General features: G+C 40.1%; 1 protein-coding gene and 1 long non-coding RNA gene across 3 annotated transcripts in view; one reads left to right on the forward strand and one right to left on the reverse strand.

Moving 5' to 3' along the window:
- Positions 1–10,454, reverse strand: part of LOC144032058 (CDAN1-interacting nuclease 1-like) — a 62,835-nt gene extending 52,381 nt beyond the window's left edge. Inside the window, exons 1-2 of the mRNA XM_077539717.1 lie at positions 10,300–10,454; positions 9,948–10,058 (exon numbers count right to left, since the gene is read on the reverse strand). Of these exons, the coding sequence (XP_077395843.1) occupies positions 9,948–10,054 (107 nt within the window). The 5' untranslated portion in view covers positions 10,055–10,058; positions 10,300–10,454. The remainder of the gene's footprint in view (positions 1–9,947; positions 10,059–10,299) is intronic.
- Positions 10,450–27,311, forward strand: part of LOC144032059 (uncharacterized) — a 122,251-nt gene continuing 105,389 nt past the window's right edge. For both annotated transcript variants that reach the window (XR_013287675.1, XR_013287674.1), the window contains exons 1-2: positions 10,450–10,543; positions 11,378–11,451. This is a non-coding gene — a long non-coding RNA (uncharacterized LOC144032059). The remainder of the gene's footprint in view (positions 10,544–11,377; positions 11,452–27,311) is intronic.

Below are 27,311 nucleotides of genomic sequence, written 5' to 3' on the forward strand. Positions count from 1 at the left end.
ACTTTTATGTCACTTTCATATAGTATGCACCAGTTTGATTCATGTAGTGGCATTTAATGGAAATAGTGGGGTAAGTGGCAATTTACAGAGAACCTGTGTTTGTTTGAATGCTAGAATGCTCACGATAGGGCCTCACTTTAGGACTGGCATGTGGTACTCACTGTGTGAAGACTCCCACCCAACCCACATGGCAACCGGCGGCCTTTGAAAATGGAAACTCGCACTGCAGGAAGCACAGTGGTTCCCAGGAGTCCGTTCATTCCAAAAAAGGTTGCCATAAGCTACATTCATCCCCAGCCCCCAGTCAATGTCAAACACCTGGCAAAGACACCAACATGGGGAAACAAGCAGCAGGAAGCAGGACTGCCTTCAATATCCCTCAAATTGTGCAGAACATAACCGCACATTGCGTCATAGGGAAACACATGAATGTTGTTCAAAGTAACAAAATACAGTGAAAACATAAACGGTTGAACACAATCGTACTTGACCTCTGATATGTTCATATTTGGAATAATTTCCTATGGGATGTAATGTAAATTGAAATAATATGGATTATGGAAATCACCAGTTAAGTTGTGTTTGGTCATGTCAAGCCTTACAAACATACATTTTTTTTAACCAATCCAATAGCTTAGAATGGCTAAGTCACCTTGAATTTCAGTTGCAAGGCACGAATACTGTATACTACAAATTACAAGAGTGAGAATTCATCACAGAGGTGAGTGCCATCACCCACAAGGTTACAGTCTCCAAAAATAAAGCTAAACAGTTACAAGTAAAAGACAAAAGGACAAAAACTCTGAGGACAACAACAAAAACAACACTGCTGCTTCAGCATTAATTTACTATGATGCTTGGGGACGAAGGGGGCCACTGCAATTAAAAGGGGGCCATTAAATGGTCAACTGTCAACATGTGGACACTTAAGGGAGGGGTGGAAAAAAAATGTCTTCCACACTTCAACCTTGCACCTGAGCATTTCGACAACATTACAGCCTTATGGTTGGCATGGGACCGTCACGATCCCCCTGCTGGAACAGACATCTGTTAGGTTTTAAATGGATTACTCCATAATGAGCATGATTACAGTGTAATTGCTAAATCTATACCCTGTTAACTTTAAAGGGACATAAACTGCTCTTAATATCTAAGAAAATAGATCTGCTTCAACAACGCTAAGATCTTTTGGAGCTTTTGTTTTTATTTTTTGAGTCAGGCCTTTTTAAGCACTGATCAAAACTGGACAAAAAGTGAGCAACAAACGGACATTGTTTATGTTCAGGTTTAAAAATATATTAATAAAATAGGGCATTGCAAGATGAGTGTCGAGATGTGGACCAAACCAAGAGCAGTAGAGGTTTAAAGGAGTCAGTTTTACAGCACAATACCACTTTTCCATTTGCAGTACATTAGAAGTGAGTTACTTTTAAATTAATGTATCAGTAAGTTGGTCTCCCCTGGGAACTATATGCTTGCTAGATATTAAAATGTGCAGCAATGAGCAACCCTCCATCTGGGACCCAGCCTGCCTCGCAGTAGCAATTCTAGCTTAACTGATGCTCTACTTGTCCTGTGATACAATGCAACGCCATTGCACTGTTGACACAATTTTGGAGGACCTATAAAAGGAGTCCATTTTTAACAAAGTATATACTGATAACTAGGGGTGTTAAAAAAATCAATTCGGCAATATATCGCAATATTACAGTGCACAATTCTCAAATTGATTCAATCAGCGGCCCAATCGATTTTTAAACATCCATTTTTGATGGAAAAAATATTCAACAAAACGTCTTAGTGTCCAGTGTTTTGTACCACATTTTGGTTTTGTAATCAATAAAAAAAAAAAAAAGACAGACATTTGTATGTTAAGCTTCTTTTATTGTATATTTGTTAATGAACAAGATTAAATTCCAGCACCCCACCCATTCCCATGCTCTCATTCTTAGCTATCATTTAGAACACGGAAAACAGAAGGCTGGGAAACACAAGAGTGGCTGAGGAATTGTTCACTTTCAACCTCATTATCTTTCCCTACAACGTAAGATGGGGGCAGTAATATGCACTGACGCCCAAAATAGTCAAGCAGCCGATGAGATTAAAAATAATTAGCGCCTTCCAGTTTGTCATTCCGCTGGTTTGTGCTTTAGGCTCGGTTAAGTTTGGCTATCCGCTGCTTAGGAAAGTGAAAAATTCTACTTTCAAGTGCAGAATTGTATTTTTCTAATGTGCATAAAATAAAACGCTACAGTCCCTTCAACCTATTTAATGTGAGATGGGGGATTTGAGAATATCAGTTAAATTCTCCAATGCCAATAGACAAATAATTAATTATAAACAATAGCGGTGATTTAGGTAATGAAAGCCACCTGGCTAATGACATTGGTATCATATGCTGTTGCGGTGCTTAGCATTTGGTGGATCTGCATGCATGAGAGTGTTGCGTGGTGAGACACTTCAGGGCATGGAACAGCCTAATTTAGATACAGAACATCTTTGACTTATACCCTACCATTGATGATGAGGCGATAAAGAATGTAACGATTGCTTAATTTGTGTACACACAAATTGTACTTGACATCAGTTGTACTGATTGATGCCTTGCAAGATTATTAAAAGGTAAAAGTTAAAAACATGAGGACTTACTGACAACTTCCACTCTTCTGTCAACAACTAGATATGCAAATGTTGTTAATTACGCATGCTGATAGGCAAAACGCTAACATCTGTTTCTCAGCGCAGCTTTTCAAAAACAACCGTACACTTTTGTTTTCTGTTATTGTATACATTTGAGATGGGACAGAAACAAACAAAAAATGTAGGTGTCATGCAGCTTCAACAAATACTTGCACAACCACCACATGTGGAATTTATAGCATTGCATGTATTTTTTACACTTCAGTGGATAAGGTTTATAAGCACAAAATAATGTTTGCTATTCCATTAAGTTCTATCATCACTGTTTTGATTGTTGCTACTACATACTTGTCTGATTAAGCACAAACATGCACGTGGACGTCTTTCGTAATCCCTTTTACAAGGAAATGTTTGCGGACTGGCTTCAATCCACTGTGGACAACAAAACCAACAGTCGAGACAATCTTTTTGAGTCTGTTTTAGTTATTAGCTATGTAAATGGATCCTAAAAGGCCTGTTTTTTTTGTTTTTGTTTTGTTTTGTTTTTTACTAAAAATCCCCACTTCCACCTATGTTTTTAATGCACTGAAGTGAAGGACAATGCTAATGAAATATGTAGGGATTGTTCATACTCACAACATCTCACACAGTCTGAAGGGTTATTTTCAGCAACATGTATTTCCTGTACGTCTTAGTTGGCGCAATTACTCCATAAAGACAGTTTCTACCCTAAAATGTGTCCTTATAAATGATTACAAGGCCCACTATCCCTTAAGATGCTTACCTCAGTGTTTTTAGCGCAATGAATTGAAAAGTAATCTATCGAATGTACTTGGACAACATCCCTGATATGAAGAGAAAGTCGTCATTCCTGTGCTTCCTAATCAAGTAATTGATTGCATCTATTATTCATGATTTCCTCAGTGTGACATGAAGTTGTAAACTCAGCACAGCTTCTCCTTATTTGACGTCACTCGTCTATGCTTACACTTCATTCATCCGTTTGCCCCGCCAGAGATCATGTGGAAGGGTGAGTAGGAAGTGGAATTAGCTTTCTCGCCTCTGTCCACCATCAAGTGTTGTGCCCCGAATGGCATTTTCGTTTACCGTTAAAAGATGCAGATGCATACTATGCACTGGAAGTTGTTGTGGGCTCACTCACAAGAATTGTCTGGTGCCAGCTTAAAAATAGCTAAGGGATTTTTTTCTTAGCTTTATGTGTGATTTTTTGGACACATTTCAAAGATGGACAAGTTAGAAAGCAAATAGACAATTCAAACTGAGAAAAATGTGCCTTGAAAGTCACACGAACTGTATGCATGATGTAAGAGATTCACCAATATCTTGGGAAACTTCAGTTTAGTGAGCATCTAAAAGGTTAACTCAACAAGTACGGTATTTATAGAACAGTCACATTATATCAATGCGTGATGAACTTGTTGTGTGTCAAAGTGTTGTAAACACTAAATATGTCATTGCTCTGGCTGCATATTGCAATATGGTTGAACCAACAATAATGGGTAGTAGTGAATTTCTTGAGAGTTCACTGAGGTACAAATTGCACTTGAAAACAGCCAGAATCTCAAAAATTTACTATTTTGAAAAAAACAACAAAAAACAAAACATAAAATACAAAGCAATATATTTGATTTTTTTCTAACTTAAGTGCATTACTTGTCGAAGAAGATCATATTAAATTCCGCTGCGATCTGGCTCATTAAGTCCATATGTTTGTCACGTCAGCAAAATGTGCTGAAGATGCAAAGTGTGCAGACAAAATGGGTTTTGTATGTCATTCATGCTTCCGATTTTAATTGGCACTTTTATTTGTCGCATTTTAATAAAGCCTTCGGTGACAACAAGAAATCCGAAGAGAGGAACTCTGTTTTTTTTTGTTTTTTTTAAATCAACAAGTTAAAGATAGATGTGTAAAAAGCAATGTTTTAACCAGTGAGTAACGACGAAACAACACTACAGACACAATAAATAATCAATGAGCAAGTCCCTCTGCTTCGTCTTGAGCCGAGATATTACCATCAAAAACAAAGTGTCTGGAGTCAGGAAATCACCATATCAATGGCACATGCCACAACAAGCCTGCCCTTTGCTTTTGCCTCTAAAGATCACGCTAGATAAACCCCCACCAATAACAGAGAAATTAACAAATGCTTGACATTTGCTCAACATCCATTATTCTGACACTTCTCTGTGAATTTCAAAAGGCTGAGCGCATGCTTAATCAACATTCATATTCCCACAGCGATCCACCGCACCATATTGTGGCCCGCCTCGGTGCCAATGAAAACGGCACATTAGGGCCCGATTCGAAAAGAACGTATGGGAGGGGACTTCTCGGTGGGGAGCCGTGTGTGTGGGGGTGTGTGTGTATATGTAAGTACAGTATGTAAGCAAAGGAGAATAGAAATGAATGTGAGGGTGAAGTGGGGATGCTTGACACTAAACTTTTAAAGCATTCTCCAAAACAGTGGCATCCGCACTGCTTTTAAGGACGACATATGATGAGTGGGCTGAATGTCATTTTACATAAGGAAAAAAAAAATGGGGGCGGGGGAAATAATTACATCCACATCGATTCATAGAACACCACAGAAGGACACCTCCCTACCCTTCTTATACTTAAAGGGGACAAAGGGGATATGAACTGGGGGTCTCCCCTCCCTCTGGACCCAGGGGAAGTTAGGCAAGACCTCAGAGACCAGCCCATCATTTCCAATTCTAATGCATGGCAAGAGAAGGACCTAATGGGACTGATGTCACACGTCTCCCTACACTGGACCCCCACCTTTGCTGCACTCCAGATACTTGGGCAGGACACCACATGCTCCGTTACAAACAAATATGCGTGAAGCCTTTTGTCCGAAGTCTGCGTCAGTCTCGTCACGATTTCCATGAAAGCACAAATACACAATTTAGAGTCTTCAGGTAACCTATTGAATGTTTTGTAGAAAACCTACACGAGCCATGTAAGATTATACAATTTCCACAGGCAAAATGAAACCTTACAAAATAGAAAAAAAAAGAACCTCAACAAAATATCAGTCAAGTGACATGCCTGTCCTTGCAATGGGTAGGCGCTTGAGGGTTGTTATTATTATTCAGGGTTGACATTAGCATGCGTCTCCATTGTGAATTGGGCTAAGAAAGTGACAGCACCGTGTCCAATGCTTCACCCCCCCCACACCACCATCAAGCACCAACTCCCAATCCTCTCCAGGAGCAGCCCAGACCCGGAAAGAGTGGCCAGGCTGACAGATGACTCCCAACATCTGTGTTATGCAGGCCGTTACAGATGAGGGGTCTCTTTCTAGTCCGTCTGTGGGACACTCCCACTCCCCTCCCATTGGACTCATGGTTGGAAAGGCAGAATGACAGAACCCTGCCCTCCCCCCCATGGAAATCAGCTTGAAATTGACTCTTACTTTCACTTTGTCCCAAGTTTGGTCGCCCCCCACCATTTGCTAAATCGAAAGGTAATGATTCTAAAATAGTGTTGGCCCAATAAATTATTCATTGCTATTGTTTAACATCATTACGCAGAAACCAAAGTTACGCACATCACCATTTGTTTACGTATTCATTAGTACAGTCAAACCACCCTGAAATCAACCAATTTGGAATTTGAATGCAATTTCCAGAAACATTGCAGTTGCAGTAAAAACCATAATGATGCATGACATCACACAAAACCTCAATTCAGTTAGTGTTTAAAAAAAAAAAAACTTTTTCTTTTTGTGAAACCGAAGAAGAATCAGTCGTGTTGTTTTACGGAAATTAAATTAATTGAATGAAGTTGTAATCTATGTTGTATAAAGCTATTAAGAACGTCATCACAGTTAAACATTTTCCAGTTATGCAAATGTGTGTGGAACAATGTCATTTTACAAGACTTAAGTGGGCAAAACATGGCATAGGCAAGAATAGAACATTAAAAGAAAGTGGGACTATTTAAAAACATGTCATAGAAGAATAATATCACAATGCAGTTTTACATACAAGTAAACATACAAGCTAAGGTTACTAGGACTGATTTTGCCAACATTATTCAATGTTGATCAAATGGTCTGGATAAAACAATTAAATTGCAACACAATAACTATCTTAACATCCCGGGAACAGGGCCACATTTTGGGCTGATGCCAATAAAAGTATTGCCAATAAAAAAAAGTTTACAATGATAAACATTATTTCACAGCCCTTGAAACAACTGCCAAGGCTGTCTCCCATCATCGTATTTAACAGGTGCATCGCTATTACAGTTTATGTGGTGCACATAGAGTTGTTCCGATAAAAGAATATTGCCTGGTTCCCTCCCACTAAAAACACACTTTATTTTTGTTTTTACACAATTTTCAAGTGCCAAAACTATTGGACTATTTTTAACTACTAAAAAAATATTCTTCCAACAGTGTTAGTGTTAACCTACTCCAATTCTCCAACCATCCTCACTTTGGCCAATATTTACGCAGTGGCAGGGCTCCCACAGAGTCCGAGGGGACATGGAGGGTGGGGGTCTGTAGGGTACGACAAGTGGGGAGGGAGGCAGCTGACTGGCGTACCCGAGTGCATGCTAAGAGATGATGGATGGCCTAGTCGATATGTTATGTCTTAAGAGCCTGATTTCCTGCCAGTCCAATCACTAACCCTCCAGAGTCCAGCTCAGCTGATTGGACAAGCAGAATAATTCTGCAGGCTGTGAAAACACTGCTGCCGCGGCTGCCTGTCAGACCCAGTGAGGAGACTCGGGCATTTTAAAGAGCACAGGCCTCACCAAGATTGCTTATGCTGAACGAAATAATAACAATAGCCGGCAAGACTAAACAGAAGAGCCAGCACCTCCGGGAGGCTGGGATTGTGCAGAATTATTGGAATGAAAATGCTCCTGTGTTTTCCTTTAATTATTACACTCACCAGTACCACTTTCTTCTTGAAGGGAAAATGGCATTTGGACGGTGTGTTGAAGTTAGTTCGGTCAAGGGAACCAAAAACAGGTCGGAGCACAAAATGCATGGTGTTCGTGCCTAAGCGTATGGAATAGTGAATGCATTTTATAAATCTGCCATCAATCATGACCTAAAAAATTGTATTAGGGCCGCACTAAAAGAAAATACACTTCATGTAAAGTATTTTGATATTTAAGTCATAGAATACGGAAACAAAGTTGAAATACAGGTATTCCAAGAAAATTATTTTACAAGAATGAAGTTGGTATCTTAGTCTAAACAGTATTTTGAGAGATATATTTTCACAAGGATAAATTATATATAAATATAAAAATGTGACATTGTTTTCAATAATTTGAAAAATATTTTTCAACATCCCCCCAATTGTCCCAAGTTTTTTTGTGGAAAATTTATATTGGATGTTTAACAACATGTTTTGTTTTTTTCAACATAATTTAATGGGTTAAAAAATAAATAAATAAATATCCCAATGCCATACGTGTATTTTTTACTATTCCCAGCCTAGTGCGGTCCCTATCCCCCGTGAATAGGGGTTGACTGTACAATACATGTCATTCAAAGACAACACAATAAAGAAAACAATATCATAGCAAGTTCGGGTTCACCATCATGTGATCATCCCGTTTTTATGGCTGCGCAAACAGCAAGTCTGGCAACCTGATTTCGAGTTTGGTCACATGATGTTCCACATGGCACATGATAAAAAGAAACATTACTATCAAGGTATCATGATGTAATTTTAATATGATTATTTTTTTATATATTTAAGTCCCTCATATTATGAATGATTTAGTCTTTGTAATTTGACTGTTTTATCTTTTAACTCTTTCATTCCACAGACTGCAGGGCTCAAGCCAAGTGCAGATCGACGAGCATCCTACTTTAGGGAACAACTACTTTCCGCTAAATTGGTGATTAGGGTGCAAGTGGAGGCGTGGAAAGCTCGAAATGCATGCGACTTTGTAAGTGACCTCGGCGGGATCAGCAGCGGTGGTGTCCCTGTAGCCTTGGGGGGATTACACATGTTACGTTCAATAAAGAAAAGGCCCTTGGTGTCAAGGAGAAAGGCAAACACCACCATTAACCCCTCGCTTCGATTTGTGGGGGTGCAAGAGCTGCATGGCAAAACACACTTGCTAATTTTGGTACCGGTGGGTTACTGTACTCAAAAGGCTGGTGAGGAATCAATAGTCACAAGTTACAACATTATATATTTAATTAATATAACACAAAGCTGATTAATGATGTAATGCTGTTTGTAACAACACAGTTCATTTGAGACAATAATATGCCGTATTGTACAGCGTGTTTCAAAAGTCACTAGACACTTCTTTATTTCTATTTTGTTTCTGGTATCATTCTGAGAGCTGTGGGGCCAACATCATGTGACAGGTTAAACGATAGCCTTTGCAGTTTTTGTAAGTACATCTTTGAGAAGTTTTATAGCAATCACATAGCTCCAATGCATAGTAGCATACAAATTATGCTATCCATGGTAATCACATAGCTCCAACGCATAGTAGCATACAAATTATGCTATCCTTGGCAAGTTTAACAAAAGCTTCAAATTGATGATTATGATGATCAACAACCTGAAGTCGGTATGAGTAATATAGGAGTTGAGTTTAGTTGCCAATTCGGGGACAGAAAAACTTCTTGGCCGGTGGCAATTTTGCAGTACTGCTCCAATATCAATGGCTGATCCATGAGCAAGGAAATGAAATGTTCACAAAAACTGCAAAGCCTGAGCTATGATGTACTGTATATCACATCTGGCCGGATGATAGTGAAATGAAAAAAGGAAGTGTATTGTGACTTTTGGAACATCCTGTATATACAGTACAAGTTGATTGTAGAATAATGAAGCGGGTCCTCTGTATACGAGGTTATAAACAGTGCACAATGAAGTTGTTTACAGAGGTGTAAGAACAGACTTTCACTCAGCACAAGAAGGCATGCAGAGTTACCACCATATGTTTTCCATATATGGCCTAAAAGTGTTTTTCATATCCATATTTACTGTAAACTTGACTTTACTAGTAGCATTTTTTTTTTTGCATGATAAATTATTGCACATTTAATTTATTTTCAATTCAATAGGGAATATTTGTTTATAATATATGATTAATTTGAGTGACTAGCTTGTTAAATCAAGGGACCATTGAATTGTCAAACTAATACATTATTAATCACGTAAATGGAAAATGGTTAATAAAGTCATTGCTATTGGATGTGTCCCCTTGTGTCTATTTATCATCCCACACCTTGTCATTACAACGATGTATGTTTTGGTGCAAAATAGTACAACAGAAGCTGGTGACTTACTTTGGAAACTTGTCCTTTAACATCTTCATACACTGCCGTGTTGGTCTCAGTTGCTCTGTCCATTTCACTATCTCCTTGTATTCAGCACGGGAGAGTTTCATTTTCATATGTCTGTGAAAACACGCAGTCATTAAAATGTAACTCGCTGATGATTTTAACGGAACAGAGCTCAGTTAAGCTGTCAAACAAGTTGCCATCATAGCTAGCCATGTTTCATTCCATTCTGTCGCAAACGTGACGCATTAAATTCACGGGCAAGGTTTTAAATGACTACCCGAATCCTTAATGTGTTTTAAAGAGTAGTTAAAGGTGATTCATGCGTGATAAAAGCCTTTAAAAAGGGTTTGTTTACCATTTGTTCGAGATGCCTTGCGAGAGCTCTTCCGCTTCCCGCTAGGAAGTTGAAGTGATGACCTGTGAGCGAGCTGTGCGCCGATTGGTCTACCCCGTCAAAAGCTGAGTATTCTAGCGTATGATTGGCTCTATTTGCCTCAAGTGGGCAGGACTCTGGCGATGACAAGCTGCCGCACGGAAAGTGATTGGAACGCACGCACACACACAGACGCTCTCTTTCCTCGCGATGCTTCCAAGAAAAGGTCTAAACAAAATAATATAAAATGTAAACTGTGTTGTTGTGACTGTGAAGACTTTAAGCAAATATTGGAAACGTTGGCATGAGGACAAAGCAGACTGTCGGCTGAAAATGGAGTGCATTGTAGAGTGAACAGGGGCGTACAGGCTGAGTGAAGGGGCAAATTACCAGCCAAAATATGTTTGTGTCCGTTTGTGTTACAGAAAAACATTTAATGACTGAAAATATGAGATGTGAGTGAAGTGGGGCTACTATATAGAAGTTGAAACCTCCACTCCACCCTTTGCTTGGGCATAGTTTTTGTGGACTGACCAATGAACATATTCATATTAAAATTGCTTATTATTGAGAAAATAGTAACTGGTATTTTTACAAGTTGTTAAGCAACTATATACACGCCAGTGCCCGCACATTTCCAGTTTTTTTTTGTTTTTTTTCGACTTGTGTCGATATTCTCTGTCAGCTTTGAATTTGTGTCAACACATTTTAGTAAAATGGTTTTATTCTGAAAATTGTCACAACTGATTATTGTGTGGAACTGATCAACAAACTGGATAGCAGAAAAGGACCATTTGTGTGATGCCAGAATAATCTGTAAATCATTTATTTGTAAGGGTAACTGAAGATGTGTTTGTAATTATGTTAAACTGTTTTGGGATCATAGTTTGTGCATGTTATATTTAAACTATTAATTTAGGTAGCTACAAACATTTGGGGGTTATTCGTCAAATATTCACAGCTTGTTTACTGTATACTATGAAGGGAGATGCCATGCCAAGAAGTCATTGATGATTGTTTTTTTTGTTTTGTTTTGTTTTTTTTATATATTACATTGCAGTGGTTGATCAGGAGATGAGGGGAACACATACTCTTTCCCTAATCTGGAGGAATTCACATCACCAGAAAAGAAAGGTAGATATGCATTTTCATACCCCTGGTGCTTTATGGACTTTGGCAAGAAGCCAACTACTAATATGTAAATGAAAGAAAACATAGTTGTAACCAAAAAACATGCAGAGTAAAACATTGACTTTGAGACATGCACAACCGCATTGTCCCCTTAACACCTCTAACTTCAGATGTAATTTGACAAATCTTCCCCTTAAGATGGGTATTTCATAATGGCTTCATTTTAATTTTAATTGTAATTAGTCTCTCAGCACTACTAAAACGCAGTGTGCTTTAATTAATTTTCTCTTTACATGCCAATGCAGAGATATTACACAGGATTGTGGATATTTTTCTGGTTTTGTGTGTTTCTATTTAAAAAGTTAATGAAGAGCATGTGGGACCCCGGCACCCCTTGTCAACTGGAAATGTCTCATTGTACCGCAAGGCGATAAAGTCAAAACAGTTCATTTGGCAACACTATTGCTGGTTGCTCCCCATTGTGATTGAACAATGTATTGATGAGCACGAAAGCCTGTATCATGACCCGCGCAGCGTCGGGAAATAAAGGCCATTGTTGTTGGGCAGTGTAGTATGATGACTGAGATGAGCCGAGGTCTCGGCCCTGGCGCGTGTTCGTCGCAACAGTCTACGGGTCTGAAAGGGCTCGCTGCGCCGCGCTCGGCTACAAAAGGAAGCCGTGTAGTGGGATTGGTAGCGCCAGATAAGATCAGGGCCTCTGAGGAAGTCTGGTCTGATTGCTACAAAGGGCCAAGGTCAGGGGCAGGAGGAGCGCCTCAGCTAGGTATCAGAGGATCAGGGGGTGGGGGTTTGCTGGAGGGGTGTGTAATAGGTAGAAAAGGATCAGTGTAATGTGATGGCATTAAAAGATAAAAATCAGAGACCGGGTTGGGAGTCAGTGAACTGTGATGGCTTTAAAAGCGGTAGGATCACAGATTATGTTATGTCTGTGCATCCTAGCTACAGTTACACAACAATGATCAAATGAAAACGATAATGTTTCAGTGAAATTTACCAAGCATGGGCATTCGGCTCGGTTGTTTTTCAAGAGATGTGAGCCTAATGAATGTTTTGAACTCATGTTTCCATGACAGTGTGGATTGGCTGAACCAAATAATACTGCCCCAGGAAGAATAGCGATTGCAACTGATATTATGTTGTTCTCCATTTGACCACAAGTCGGAAGTCAGAATCAGTAACAAAGTAGCAATGCCACAATAACTGTAAATACAATATTTGGAGAGAAAAAAAATCTGGATCAAAAATTTAAAATGATCAAATGAATGGCAGTGACTGAGTGGGATGTTTTCCAGCAGTTGACATGTTCCAAATCATAGCTTGCTTCGTTTCTTCTCACTAGTATTCACTTTCACTACAAGTTTAGTAGCCACTAGCCACCTTAACCATAATGCACAGCGATACTGAGATGCACATTTGCTTATCTAATGGCAACGTGAAGAGGGACAACCATCTTCTTAAAAAATAAAAAAATAAAAAAAAAAAAAAAAAAAAAATGGAGAGAGTGGGCAACTAAAAAATAAGTCTCAAATCTTCGATACTGGAATTTTTCCAACCAGAATTTTGACCCCTTGACGTCTCAGAATTTTAGTCTGTATGAGAAATTGGTGGACATTTTTACCTGAATCTTGTCAACCAATCAAGAAGGGGATTCCCCGAGTAGAACACTAAGCAAGTGTCGGGGAGAACGTAGATAAATAATGAAGTCATCATTTTACTCTGATTTCAAGGTTTCCTAAAAATACCTTTTTTTTTCCCCCCAACACAAAAAAATGAATTCTCCTGTAACCCATTGTCCGATTCTGGGTGCGTAGTAGGCCTACTCAGAATTTTTTTGGGGAGGAAATGTTGAGACTAGTGTTGTTCCGATACCGATACTGATATCGGCAGAAGGCCCGATACTGCACTAAAACAGTGGTATCGGTATCGGTGACTACTAACAAGTAACATGCCGATACCATTAATTCCAAGGCTGATATAGGACTTTGGATGCAGCATCTCGTGTCTTGCTCGTGCACGACATTCACTGATATGTGACATGTTCACTGCATGTTCGATCTAAGATATCCTATTGGCCCTTGAATGCTCTAAACCAATGGCAGGGCAGCTTTTTCATGTTGAGAAAAAAAAAGCTTAGGTATCGGCATGGTATCGGCATCGGCCGATACTGCAAAGCCAGGTATCGGAATCGGTATTGGGAGGCAAAAAACTGAACAACACTAGTTGAGACGCTAATTCTAAAAAGGCAACAACAACAAAATACTGTGAAAGGAGCTGTCGTTGGAGGTTGCGCGCCAGCCGGGCAGTGGCGCACACAGCACTGTTAACCAGCTTGTGACGCCTGCTCACAGTGGGAGGTGAATTTACAAAGGGTGTCTCCCTGTGATTTCCGAGAGAGGCTGCACTGATCTCTCTTCTCGCTGCCATTGTAGTGCAAAGCAAGGTGCCGCTAATGCCGCTTATATACCCGCAGAAGAATAAATGTCGGGGAAATTGACAGCATCCCCAGTTGACGAATATAATGATTGATGATTTGCTTGCTCGTGTAATTTCCTCTACTCGTCGCACATCTGAGGGTTATTGTAAGATCTTCCACGTTTTGCCCATTAGTCCCTCTCTCTCTTTTCCACATCCAGTGGCATCGCTTACTATGCAAAGAGCGTGTTTGGTTTCACTCCATTGTCAGCATTACTGTCATAATGTTTCTTCCTTCTTCTTTTTTTCCCCCCGCCGCTCAAGTCGGTGACTTCACTGGCCCCGCACCGCAAAATTGCTCTCGGAATCTTCAGGGAGTCTGGAATCTCAGCTCTAAAAATCACAGTTTAAACACGAGGGAAGCCAGAGTCAGGAAATGCCTGTAGTATTAGCACGGTATCAGATTCGTGCCTTCAGCACCCCCCCATCTCCCCACCGAACAGCATGACTGCCCCAGAAAATCCCACATCCATATTTTACATTGCGGCAGACAAGACATGTGTTTCGCTTGAGCTTTCCACTGTGCCTCCTCCATTTATTTTATTATCCTTTTAATGAATCTAATTAGCAAGACAAGTAATTAAATGCAATTGTGCCCAATGCTCGCGAGACACAGGAAGAGCACACTGTTCGGCGTGAGCGAATTTACCAGATTAATAGGGGATTGATAATATTTTGGGATAGTATTTCACTCTAAATGACTGCGTGCGGAAACAAAGGCGGCAGCCCCAGCTCATTAATCATAGTCAACGTGCTGGCCGGCCGGGCCCAATTTGCATGACCGAAGGTGGCTGCACATGCTGCCGATTGGCCTGCGTTGTTGGATCAGCTTCTATTGCATCCAGACTGTTAACACCGTGTCAATCAACAACAAACATACACACACACACACACACACACACACAAAAACATGCCACAAAAGGAGCACGGGACTAATAATTTCCCCCCTCATTATCCGACACCTTACCCCTGTTCCTTTTATGGGGTATTCTATCCGAAGGAAGTATTTATTATTGCTTTTTTCACATTTATTTTTGCATCACTCAATTTTTGTAATATTTGTCTTGAATGACATGCATTTGTAAGTGAGGAGAAAAGGAAAATATCACTTGTTCATCGACAGTGTTTCCTCATCTGGATTCCCCCCCTTGCACAAAAATCCATTTTAACGTGAAATAATTGAGTTGAGGCGCGGCGCAGCTAATCTCACCGCACCGGCTCTCCAATCTTGAATTCTAATTATCTCATCATGAACTTTAAGAAAGAGGCAATGCTTTAATGGCTTTTTAACTCCGTAAGAGGTGACTGAGTGGGCCGTAGATAGTTAATGTGTGCATGTCACACACACACACACGCAGACAGACTCTTCTGGTCTAGACTACGTTGTGCTGCAGCTAGCATCTCATGCTGTGTTAACCCCCCTCCCCATCACTCCCCACTTCCACCACCCAGCATTCCCCTAATATCCTGGAGGCATTTTTCTCATTATCAAATATTGTTTGATGTCTTTCTTTCCCGTTGATTAACCATGGTCACCAAACACCGGGCCGGAATGTTTAAAATTTAATTTTGGGCCTCGGAAGTACCTGCAGAAGGGGTGTGGAGTGGGGGTGGGGGGGGACCAGGCGATGAGCGCAGGGGACACAGCGTGTTTTATGTACGCCACACGCTGGAAAACACAGTAAATCCTGGAGGAGAATCATTAGCGGAATACTAGTGGTTTTTACGACCATTGTTATTCAACGTTGTATTGAGATGCAGTAAATTATTCCCTTTATTATTGGTCCATGGATTCAAGCCTATATTCAGTTTAATTATGTTGTTCCTCATCCCGCATAGATAAATGTACAAAAAAAATCCACTCTACACAGAAATGCAAATGCTACATGTATACAAGATAAATATTTAATTCAGGGGTGGGTAAGCTTTTTTCTATCAGAAGCCATTTGAGTTTTTATCGTCCTCCAAGGACCATACTAAATTTCTGGAAACATATCCAACAAATGTGTGTTGGTCTCTATTTTTGGCCTTTTTATAGAACAGTCCTATGAGATTTCACTGACTGGGCCGCACCAAATGCCGTCTTGGTCCTTATATGGCCAGAGTGCCTTAGGTTGCACACCTCCAATTTAACCACACCAGAAGCAATTTGTGTATTTTATTGTCACACTCCATCTTTCTTGTGTTATGTGTTTTTATTGCAGTGACCACATCTGTCAGAACATCATAAAGACACAAATATTGGCCTTGTGCAAGAAGATGTATAACCAAATAAACACAAATAAGAAAGCAAAACTCTTTTACAGATAATGTCGGTATGTCATAAATAGAGTGAATGCTTAATATCTGCGCCGGCCTAATGATGTTATGCCCCTCAAACTTGGAGCAAAAGAAAAATGGTAGCGGCCTATTTTATTGAAACAAATGCAAAATGTCATAGAGAGTGAGTAGAGGAAAGAGGAAGACAGAATGGAGAGAGAGAAAGTGTGTGTACTCTATGAATGAAAGGTTATGCGTCGTCCCACGTGTTTGTATTGTCAATAACTGGAGATGGCTGTCAGGAAAAGTGGGGAGATAAAGGTCAATAACTCAGGCAAATGTGTTTGTATTTGTGCACTCCCGCTGATAGCAAAGCAAACGTCAGAGCCCTGTGTGTGCGCGTGTGTGTCAGTGTGTGAGACACCCCCACAACAATAACACAAATAGTGAGGTCTTACGGCGACAGTGCAACGCTCATTATTGTCGTCGTCGACGTCGTCGTCGTGGGTGCTGGAAATGAGAGGGAGCCTCAGCACATGGCGGTGACAGCCGGCACGGTGTCACTCAAAAGTCACTTAATAATGAAACACGCCAGAGATCAGAATAGACGACGATAAAGTGCAAACACAAAGACACCGTGCTGCAGGAGCGTTTTAAAAAAATATATACATATTTGCCCCGTTTTTTTCCTCACTGCATAAACTTGATCATTGCTGTGTGGCGCTGGAGGTACCTAAATAAATACAACTAAAACATCTTTCCCCTTTAAAAAAAAAATAAAAAAATAAAAAATACATCTTCGAATTTATTTGGCTTGTTTGAATTTTTAATCCATAATGTGTTTATTTTTAATGTTATCATTTTATCATTATTTAATTGTACGATGCCATCACCAAGTCAAGTTTCAAGTTATAAAAGCTACAATAAAATTTATTCAAAAGATAAGGTCATTTAAAAATGATCAATACATAGGGTGTTGAAACATTTCCTGTTGCTAATAAAAACAACAACAAAAAAACACATTGTTTTATGTTAACATGGACTATATCTAAATGTATGGAATCATATTTGTATTTTCAGATCAAAAATCAACAAAAGCACTTTTCCCGCTCTTTGCTATGCTAGGTTAAGCAGTAATCTAAATATGTAATTTATTTTGCATGCTTGTTCATTTGTATTTTTTTTATTTTTTTTTATTTTTTTTAACTCCTGCACCGTTTAATGCAACTCTCCGTAGCCTTGAGCGTCATAAATGTGCAATTAACAGACTTAAGTAATTCATGAGGAACATTGTGGAACTAACGAAGGGCATAACTAGACATCGCTGTCATTGGCCAATACCGTTATTTGTTGTGCTTTTAATTGCCTGACAAAGAAGGTGGCACTGTTTGTAACATACCTATGAAGTTGTCATGACGATAAGAAGCACTCCCAAGCAATTGGAGGTATTAACTTCACTGGTTTAACCAGTTAACATACAGATTACCTGCACACACAGAAGGAGGACTGCACCCGTATGCAGTGATGCACATATACACTGTGCAATCACTATCACATCTTCTGTACAGAACGCCCTAATTAAAGCGGTAAATCATCACAAGCTGCGCTTATGCCTAAAATGGATTCCTCTCATTTACTTATTTTGTTTCCGGAAGCACTTTATCTCCCACAATGCACAAATATTGTCCTTTATGTTGCGAGCAGATGAGATTAAATGTACTCGTAGTGTGCATATAAAGTCCATAAGGGGAGGGATGTGGTGTAAAAAGCGCAGCCCTGCATCCCCTCCGTCAGCCACAGTTTGTTTGTTGGCTGCTTTACATTACACGTGATTATGCAAATCCAGAGCTGTTCCTGTGCATTATGGGCCAAACGCATCATCAAGATCTTTTCTAAAGCAGTCAAGGAGCTATTTCGGCATTCTTTTATTATCCGCAACAAAGAAAGTCTTTTGTTCACGCTTTGCCGCACACACACTTATAAGAAGGGGGGAGAGAGAGACAAACACACACACACACCCGCACGCGCACTTACACACTTATATGCACTAGCACTGCTTCTGCCTTCCGTGACTTACTACTGTCCCCTAGTGGTGCGAGACTCTCCTATTTCATTCCTAAACCCTGCATTTCCTTCAACTTCACCTGACTCTTGCCTCTGTCCCCCGTGCCCCCCTTTCTCCCTCCCTTTGCCTTATCATGTTCAAACATTTAAAGGCTTGATTTGTTGTATTGTATGACAGAGAGCTCCCATTATGCGTCCGCACTGTGTCCACAGTGGCTTTTTGCCTCAATGGTGGCCTCAAACAGAGTCAACAAAAACAGGAACCCTGGTGTTTTGTGGCTATTGTGAGCCAAAGGGCCCCGTGTCAATAAGGTATTGTTGGGCGAGAGCGCCGCACCGAAACTGTTGTGAGAATGTTATCAGGGTATGTGGACACGGAGGGTGTGCATAATGGTGCTAAAATGTAAGTATGATTGTTTGGACAAGCCCCGGCACAAGTGGGGAACAAGCCTCGATGGGGCACTTACTGAAATACTTACAGCAATTTAACCCTTCATAACTTTTTCAGCACTAACACAATTTTTTTAAGTAACTGTTCCAGATATAATGTTAGTTATAGATTGCACATTAACTTCTATACATGTATGCATAAATGTATGTATTTATGCATATATTTCGGACAAGTAGTCACAATTTTTTCATAGTTTGGCTGGTCCCGAGTTGTACTTTTTTTGGCCCACTAAGAATGGCCACTAATGACTACCAAGCCAGGCCTTTTAAACACCTGATGTAAATACATAAGTAAAATAAGTAATTTGTGACCACACTTGATTAAAAATTGTATCTCCAATCATTTTTTTAAATGAATGGAAATGCCATTGATCCATTCCAGGCTTACACCACAAAAAAAAAAGAAAAAAAAAAGGTGGAATATATAATTAGAAAAATAAGACTCGATAATATTATACTTTATAAAAAATTAAAAAAAACACGTTAATTGAGACATCTCAATTCCTCTCATTTTATCATTACGACACTTATATTAGTCATTAGATTGGAATTTTCCAAATGTGGATACGAATCCAGACCTGCCAATATAGCTGCAGTGTAAACAGATCAGATTTGAGACACTACATGCATGCAAAATCTAACAAAATATGACAATTAATGGTGTATATCTGTGTGCCTCTACCCAAACAGCAAACACATGATGAATTATCACTCACGATGCTATTAAATGTGACATTAAAAGTACACAAACCATTAAATAAGGAAAATGGTTTCAGACGGCAGCCAATTGGTGAAAGCCGTGTTACCTTTAAATCCTTTAAATTTAAATTGCATATATGCACTAAATGCAATTGGACACTTAGGCAAGCATTTGCACTCCATGACGCAAAGAACACAAACCGACAAAATAACTCATGACATCTGATCAGAAACTTGCCTATTTAAAATGTTAACACAATTCAGATATGAGTCGGACATGACTGCAGAGTGAACGGACAGACAAACAAACGCCAAACAGCCCCAAACTAATTCAAGACTACGTTTGTTAGAAAAGTTCCAGGACTGGTGACACAAAAAGACATATTTCAAACCTAAATCATTAGTTTTCCCTGTTTTGAAGACGTGGATGACACCAAGACCTGATGGCCATAGCTGTGGGGAATCCTTCCAAAAGTGCATGAAGGCTTGGCAAAGAAGGCTACGAAAGTGCATGAATTAAAGCGGGCCGGTCTGATCCCTGAAACCCTAGAGCTGAAAAGGAGTTCCTCTCCACCTGTGCATTTTGTCAGTCATGGGTTATTTCAAGTCTCTCGAAAATAGAAATAATAATATTTTGTCTGTAATCTGGGTCTATAGGCACTAAATGATAGCTAGGCAATTAGCATGTACTGTAATCAATGTTACCAAAAATGGTGCTTTGGCTGTAAATGGTTATTAAATGCTCTTACTAATAGTATACACAATTCAATTTTACAACATTAGCACCGGTTCTCCAGTTCCCTCATAGGTAGTTAATAGTATGCATTTTTATATGTCCCGCTTTTTCCTCCGTTTCTACCGGATCACAGCTATCCCAAGCCCTAATTGGTGCGTTAACCTGGAACGGTGCTAATAAACAGCAGGGTAAAAAGGGTCAGCCTCCAGTGGCAAGTGCACAGACACACACCGTCAAGTCTCTCATGTCAAAGGAGCAATTAGACGGGTTATAGAGGATGGCACCTCCGCCTCTAGTGCGGCCCGCCACCGCTGGGAAGGCTTCTGGAGCAAAAGAGGGCTATCAGTCAAAGCCAAACCACATGCATTCATTAGTCTGTTCAGCTGGACATCAATTATTCATTTAGAAGGGTGGCCACTGGATTATTTCTGTCGCCGTCAGGCTTGTTGGATCAAATCTTGATCATGGCTCGGTTGATTAAGTATGCATTGTTGTCAATGTGATCAATCAGAAGTGATTTTAAAACTATCAAGTAATTGGTTCATTTCATGCATTTTTTTTTTTGTATCTACACCAGACCAGTGATCTTTTGCTTTTTAACTTTTACATTTTCTGATCTTGTTTTACAAAACATACTTTCAGCACATTTTTCCAAATATCACAGAACATTAGCCAACATTTTCCTCCTTTTGTCACATGACTGCATGTGAAAAAGTGACCAGGTAAAGCACTTTTAAAGGAAACAGTTTTAACAAATGCTGGAGTGTTTTGGGAGGGAAACGTCCTGGTATGGTACAGAGCAACATGCAACTGTTTCATGTTTGCTGTTCTTTAGATGAGGAAAACAACTAAACTGGAGAAAACACCAGATAGCATGTGTAAACCGTTTTCTCTGTCCTTTTCATCGCGCATCCATCAACATTTAGAAGTGCTGCAATTAGGGATGGATAATCAACTTCATTTGACTTGGTATCAACTCCTCCAAGTGTTGGTCTTAAACTGATTTTACTTCTCCAAGTCTTGGTCTCCATTTGGTCTCAACTCCTCCACATCTTGGTCTTGACTTGATCTCAACTACTCCGTCTTAATCTCAACTTTAAGGTTTAACCTGGATTTGTCTTGGTCTTGACTTGGTCTTTACTCCTCAAAGTCAAAGTCTTGACTTGCTGCCAACCTTGATTGATCTTGCTCATGATCGGTCTTGGCTTAACTGGAACTCTTCCAAGTCTTGCTTTTTGCTTTGGTCTTGGCTTTGACTTGGTCTCAACTCCGTAAATCTGTGTCATGAACTGCCGTGGTCTTGTTCTTTACTTGGTCCCACAAAGCTTCGGTCTCGACTTAGTCTCAGCCCATCAAAGCCTTGGTCTTGACTTTGTCTCTGTTCTTAAAGTCTTGATCTCGACTTGGTCTCAGTTCATGTGGTCTTCACTACAGCACTACATTTTACTATACTCAAATGTACACCGTAATCATGCCATAACTCTATATGGTCACAGGAATAAAACAACACAATTGTTAGGTTGTCACCTGGATTAACCTCACCACATGGAGGAAAAATGAATGGCGCAAAAATAAAAAGGATGCGGGTGTGTTATGTTTGAGTCATAATTAAGGTATAAACATTGTGGGGAGGTGACGGAGTGCAGACCTTGGACTTAGCCCTCATCTTTGAGCCCCGGCAGGCACTCCTGCATGATGCGATGAAATGCCTCAGAGGCGGGTGGGGGGAAAATTAAGCCCTACGTAGTGTAAAGCTCTTTTCATAACACAGCTTTGCTTGTGAAAACAATAACCATTTTGCATTTGTGGTTAAATTCACAGAGGCCGTAACCTTGTTCCTGCACCACCGGTGAATTGGCTTCATTTTCCAACCCCCTTACTGCGTTCCCATTGGGTTTGTGCTGCACTTGCAGAGTAAGTCTCTTCACAAGAATGTGTCTAATTTAGTGGCTAAGAGGCATATTTATACCTGTGCTAGTTATGGAGAAGGTTGCTCCCCAGAGAGGCCCGATGACTGTTTACAGGCGAAGCCACAATGCCTTAGCAGATGATGAAGCACCTGCCAGCGCTCCCCCATGTCTGCGCCGTCCCGTTCTGTCTGCCCCGCTCACATCGCTTCGCATCGCCATCCTCTTTTTTTTTTTTCTTTTTTTTTTTTTTTCTCCTTGTAGCCCATTCTCATGCCATCCTTTTGCATCCTAGCCCTCCTTGGGATTATGTCGCTAACAGCCATTTCCCACTTTTCTCCCAAGAGTGAATCCATTTACTAGCTCGCTCCGCCGCGGAGCTTTCATCTGGATATCCCTCTGCTTCTTCTTTCCTCCATCCTGCTCCTCCTACACACACATATGCGCGTGTACGCGCACACACCCGTCAGCCATCAGTGCACAGAACTGTGGTCAGGTTTTGTTTATGTCCGGGAAAGGCAATATCGAGATTGTTTCAGAGCGGTGTCATCACTCGAGATGTATCGCTGTCAAGAGTGTGTTTTATACGTCTGGGCCGGCGGCCGCAGCCATTTTGGGAAGCAGAAAATATCATATCATATGACCTCCTCCGGAATAAAAGTAAACTATCGGCTGTAAATCCGATACACAACTACAGAGGGGTGTGTTAAAAGGGAAGGGAAGTATGTGTGTGCTCTATAAAGAACGCCAGAGAAATAAAGATTAGTTGTTCCTACTGTGAATCTGTTGAGTTTGTATTGGTGATAATTGTAAAGCTAGCGATACTTATACTTTTTAATGGTTGCAATATATAACTGACCTTCTTGACACATCATTCTAGTTGTGAGGGGAATCAACAGCTCCTGTAGTGGTTAAAGCAATTTCTCATTATTTCAGTGCTTAGGTTCTGTCAATGTTTTTAGGGGACGGCATGACTCCCATCTCCCATCCGTAAGGTTGTGGGTTCAATCCTCACTCCTGGTGACCATGTCGGAGTGTCCTTGAGCAAGACACTGAACCCAGATTTGCTCCCAGTGGACCTGGCTGTGCCTTGCATACAGCAGCCGACCACTGAGGTTTGAGTGTGTGTGAATGGGTGAATGTTAGGCATCAATTGTAAAGCGCTTTGGGCACCATATGGTGTAAAATCACAATAAAAAAAAGAAAGTACTCTATTTACCATTTTTTTGTCACTCAAAAGACAAATATAAAGAAAAAAACTACTTTAGGCCTATGAGTTATGTCTTATACGCACTCTCAGCATCAAGGCTGGATGGGTCATACGTGTACACTGTAATGTGGGAACTATACCGCACCTGTAATTAAATGTCAGTTTATAAACACGCAAACGCTAATAACACCCAAGCCTCCTTGGCTGAGCCTGGTGCTGGCAATAGCTCATCCATCAATGTCCCTAATGAGGCTCCGTAAAGACAGGGGAGACTTTCTGGGCCGTCCGCTCCACTTATGTTTTTCCACGCTCACCACAATAACAGCCTTAAAGCCTTGTAACACAATATCAGTTTATACAGTAGATTCAAAGTGTCCATCACAACATAATATACCTTAATGGAGACACTTTTAGTCATGAATTGACCTTTTCTCCTTGTACGCAACCACCGGCTAGGAAGTACATCATCCTTTTCTACAGTATGTTCTATATATTCTCATCACTGACATACAGTATATGCAGGGTGAGTGAGAGCTACCATTTACCATCAGGTGTGTGTGAGGAACATGAGGCGTCTCGTTCAAGGATGCAATTAGGGGGATTGAACTGCGCCCCGGTGGTCGGTTGACAGCCCACTTTACATCCTGTCCCACAGCGACCTTGTCACAGGGGCAATGGTGGGGATTTTAGTACAAAGACAGCAAATGGTTGCATCTAAGCAGACTTTAGCCTCAGTAAGCCATACCCAGTGTTTTTTTTTCTTTTGTCTTTTTTTTTTCTTGTACTCAAGAAATAATCTGCATACTCGACAAACACTGCATGTATTAAAACAAATAAAATACAAAAAAATGTAAAACTAATAAAACATAAACTAAAACAAAACATTTAACGTTTTTATTAATAAAAAAAAAAAGCCTTTGAGGCGCTCTACCAGTTGCAATATTTAATAGTACCTTGTTTTTGATACTTTCAATAACTAGTTTTCATCAAATCAAAAGCACTATTGATTTTGGGTGTAATTTGCTGTGGTTGAAAGTCAAATCCATCCAAGCTTATTTTATGGCTCTTCAACGGGTTTTGTTTAAAATGATTTTCTCAGCTGCCAAAGCAAAAATCTTACTGATTTTCAATGTTTTATGACTCAAGTCTGAATTAGTAATATATTCGACCAGTCAAGATTACAGTTGCTCCCTTGAATAATTCTCTCTTTCAAAGCAACAACTCAACTTTTGATTTGGAACGTTTTCATGAAACGAGATCATGAAACTGAAGCCGTAAGTTAAATCGATACATGTTTTTTCCCCATCTCTACCGGTCATTTAGTTCTCATAACCACTCTTCCTTCAACCTTCATTCTGTTGTTTGCTCCACTTTAAAGATTTATAACTATGTGGTCTAGATATCAGGCCCAAACTTTGTCACTATATATCAGTACACGACAAGAGGAAGTGACGTCTGACAACTTGCAACCCACTGCTGCGACCACATGTAGGAGGAGGAAAATGGCCGCGTCACTCATGTCAAGTTATCATGTTTTAAACCGAGACAGTTGTTGTCATTGGTGCAGGCCCATAATTTAATGCCATTAAAAGTGTCTAGGGGGAAGGTTGAGGGGGAGGCGGGTTTCCAAAGTGAAGCAGTCGCTGGATATCGCCGCATGGGAAACTTTTTTGGCATCTCTTGAAAGCATAAAGACCAGTTGGCACTCTGAAGTAATGATCGTAAAGTCAATCATGATCGCTGGAATCATCCGACAGTCGCTGTCAGTTCGTCCCCTCTCAGCCCCCGACGACGTGAGACGTGCGTGGGGGCGATGAAGGGCTGCATGTATGTGTTTGCACACGTGTTCATGTGACATGTGGACATGAACGCACACAGGAGGACAGAAATGGTGGAGGAGGGTCCGACTCATTTTAAAACCATACATAAATCAAAAACTGTTGACATGTTGTCTTAAGGAAATGGGAGCAAAAAAAAAAAAAGAAAAAGAAAAAGTAAATTATATATAATTGTTAAGATTTTAAAACCCCAAGTGGTAAAATAACGCCCCGTAGGTCCGAGCAACTCTCACACTGAATGGCTACCCGTCGGAAAAACGTTGCTGGGAATTACTGTCAGTTGTTCTGATTTGTATGCGTGACAGGCCTTTTCATGTCAAAAGAATACTAGACCCCACAAGCTCTTTACATTACGGGCAAACATTTGCAATTATGATGAATTCCGCCCGCTTATCTCAAAAGGAACAGGTTCTTACTGATGGACAAGTCGACGTTTTAATGAAATAAACGGCTCTGAGCTGATGAAATAAAGATTGCTCCACCTCGGGGCGCTCTCAAATTAAATTATCAAGATGACTATGTGCATGGTGGCCTCATTAACTCGGCTACGGTAACAGCGGGAGTTTCGCGCTTGGACTCGGTTAGAATTTCCAAAAGTGTACAGTAGAACCTCAAAGGTCGGACACCATCAGTTCCGGGACACTGGTAACAATAGAAAAACATTGAAATGCTAATCATATCTTCTAAAGTCACATTGTCACCGTCCTTAAAACATTTAAGCAACATTTTATCATTACTCACTTGTCATACAAGTTATGGAAGAAGTTACACACTATACAAGAAAACAAAACTGGCAACGCAATATTTGATGATATACCGATATATCATGATATATAAAAGACTGTGAGTAATATATCATCTTATCTTTCATAATGGTTGGTCAGGAGTAGCCTTGCGTAAAGTTGCATTGGGGCACCTTTACTCAATTTTGAAAATTCCAATGATTTGTCCTCCAAGTACTTCAGAGTCATCTTGCTGGATAGGATAGGAAAAGAAAGTTATTCGGCAAAAACAAAAATGGGAAGAGATCCAAAGGCTTCCTGAAGGTATTTGCATAACTCTTTGTAGTAGGAACGACCAATCTAGATTTCCCGATATAGATGGGCCAGATTCTGATATTTGGCATGTTTATTAAAAACATGTAATAAATAAAATAACATTATTTTATGTGAAAGACAGGCAGAACATCATTTGAGTGTTTTACAATACTTTGTTCTTTAATATTTGTCACAACAGAGAGCAAAATCAGAACCAATGGGCCAATTGAATGTCTGCCTTATGTTGTAATGTGTGAATGTGTAAAAAATGCAAAGAATTGGCCAATTACGGCCACTTTTAAAAGAGCTAACAGCTGAATACATTGTCTAATCTCTAATCCAATTCTACAAATATGTTAATAATCAAAACAAAAATGAAATTACTTGTTAACCTTCTGTGTTAGCATCCCAACGACACTAGAAAGTCAACGACAAAGCAAAACACACAATGCACAATGGCAACCTTTGAGCCACTGAACTTTGGAGGTTCCACTCTTCTTTATATTGTTGCCCACTGGTGATTCCCCTTCTATCCCGGATCTACGCGCTTTCCCGTGATAGTGAACGTCCAACTGGATGCTTTCGACTCCACAGGGACAAACTAATGTTCAAACCATGTGTTGTCCCAAGAGCCCTCGTGAGTGGACACTGATGCCGATAAACACAGAGCGCGATGGCACGTCAGAAGTCGCTCCCCATTAAAACAATGTTGCTGCTGGCGCGAGGGCGGGAGGGGGGTTTGACGGGCTCCGACGGGCAATGGGAAACACCTGTGTTGGGGTGAACGTCAGGGCAGTGGGTTGGAGGGCAGCGTTTTACCACTGTTTAAAAAGGAAGCCAAGGCAAAGGGGAGGTTTGAATTTACAGTACTCTGCAAAGAACCACGACATCCTTACATTTGCTGCTGAGAAAGTGAAGCTCTTGGGAAATTAGTTATTGTTATGGCTTGGTAGCAGAGACTTCAAATGTATCACACGTTATTGTTGTGTAGAGCAAAAACAACTAAAATTATGACCACAAAAAATATTTTTTTTTAAAAAGGAAATTGTACAATACATTTTTGTATGTTATAAAAACTAGGGGTGTTAGGTGATTAGAATTTTTAATCGGAATTAATCACATGACTTCAATAGTTAACTCATGATTAATCACAAATTTTGTATCTGTTCT

This window comes from Festucalex cinctus, chromosome 12, assembly GCF_051991245.1.
Source record: "Festucalex cinctus isolate MCC-2025b chromosome 12, RoL_Fcin_1.0, whole genome shotgun sequence".
NCBI lineage: Eukaryota > Metazoa > Chordata > Actinopteri > Syngnathiformes > Syngnathidae > Festucalex > Festucalex cinctus.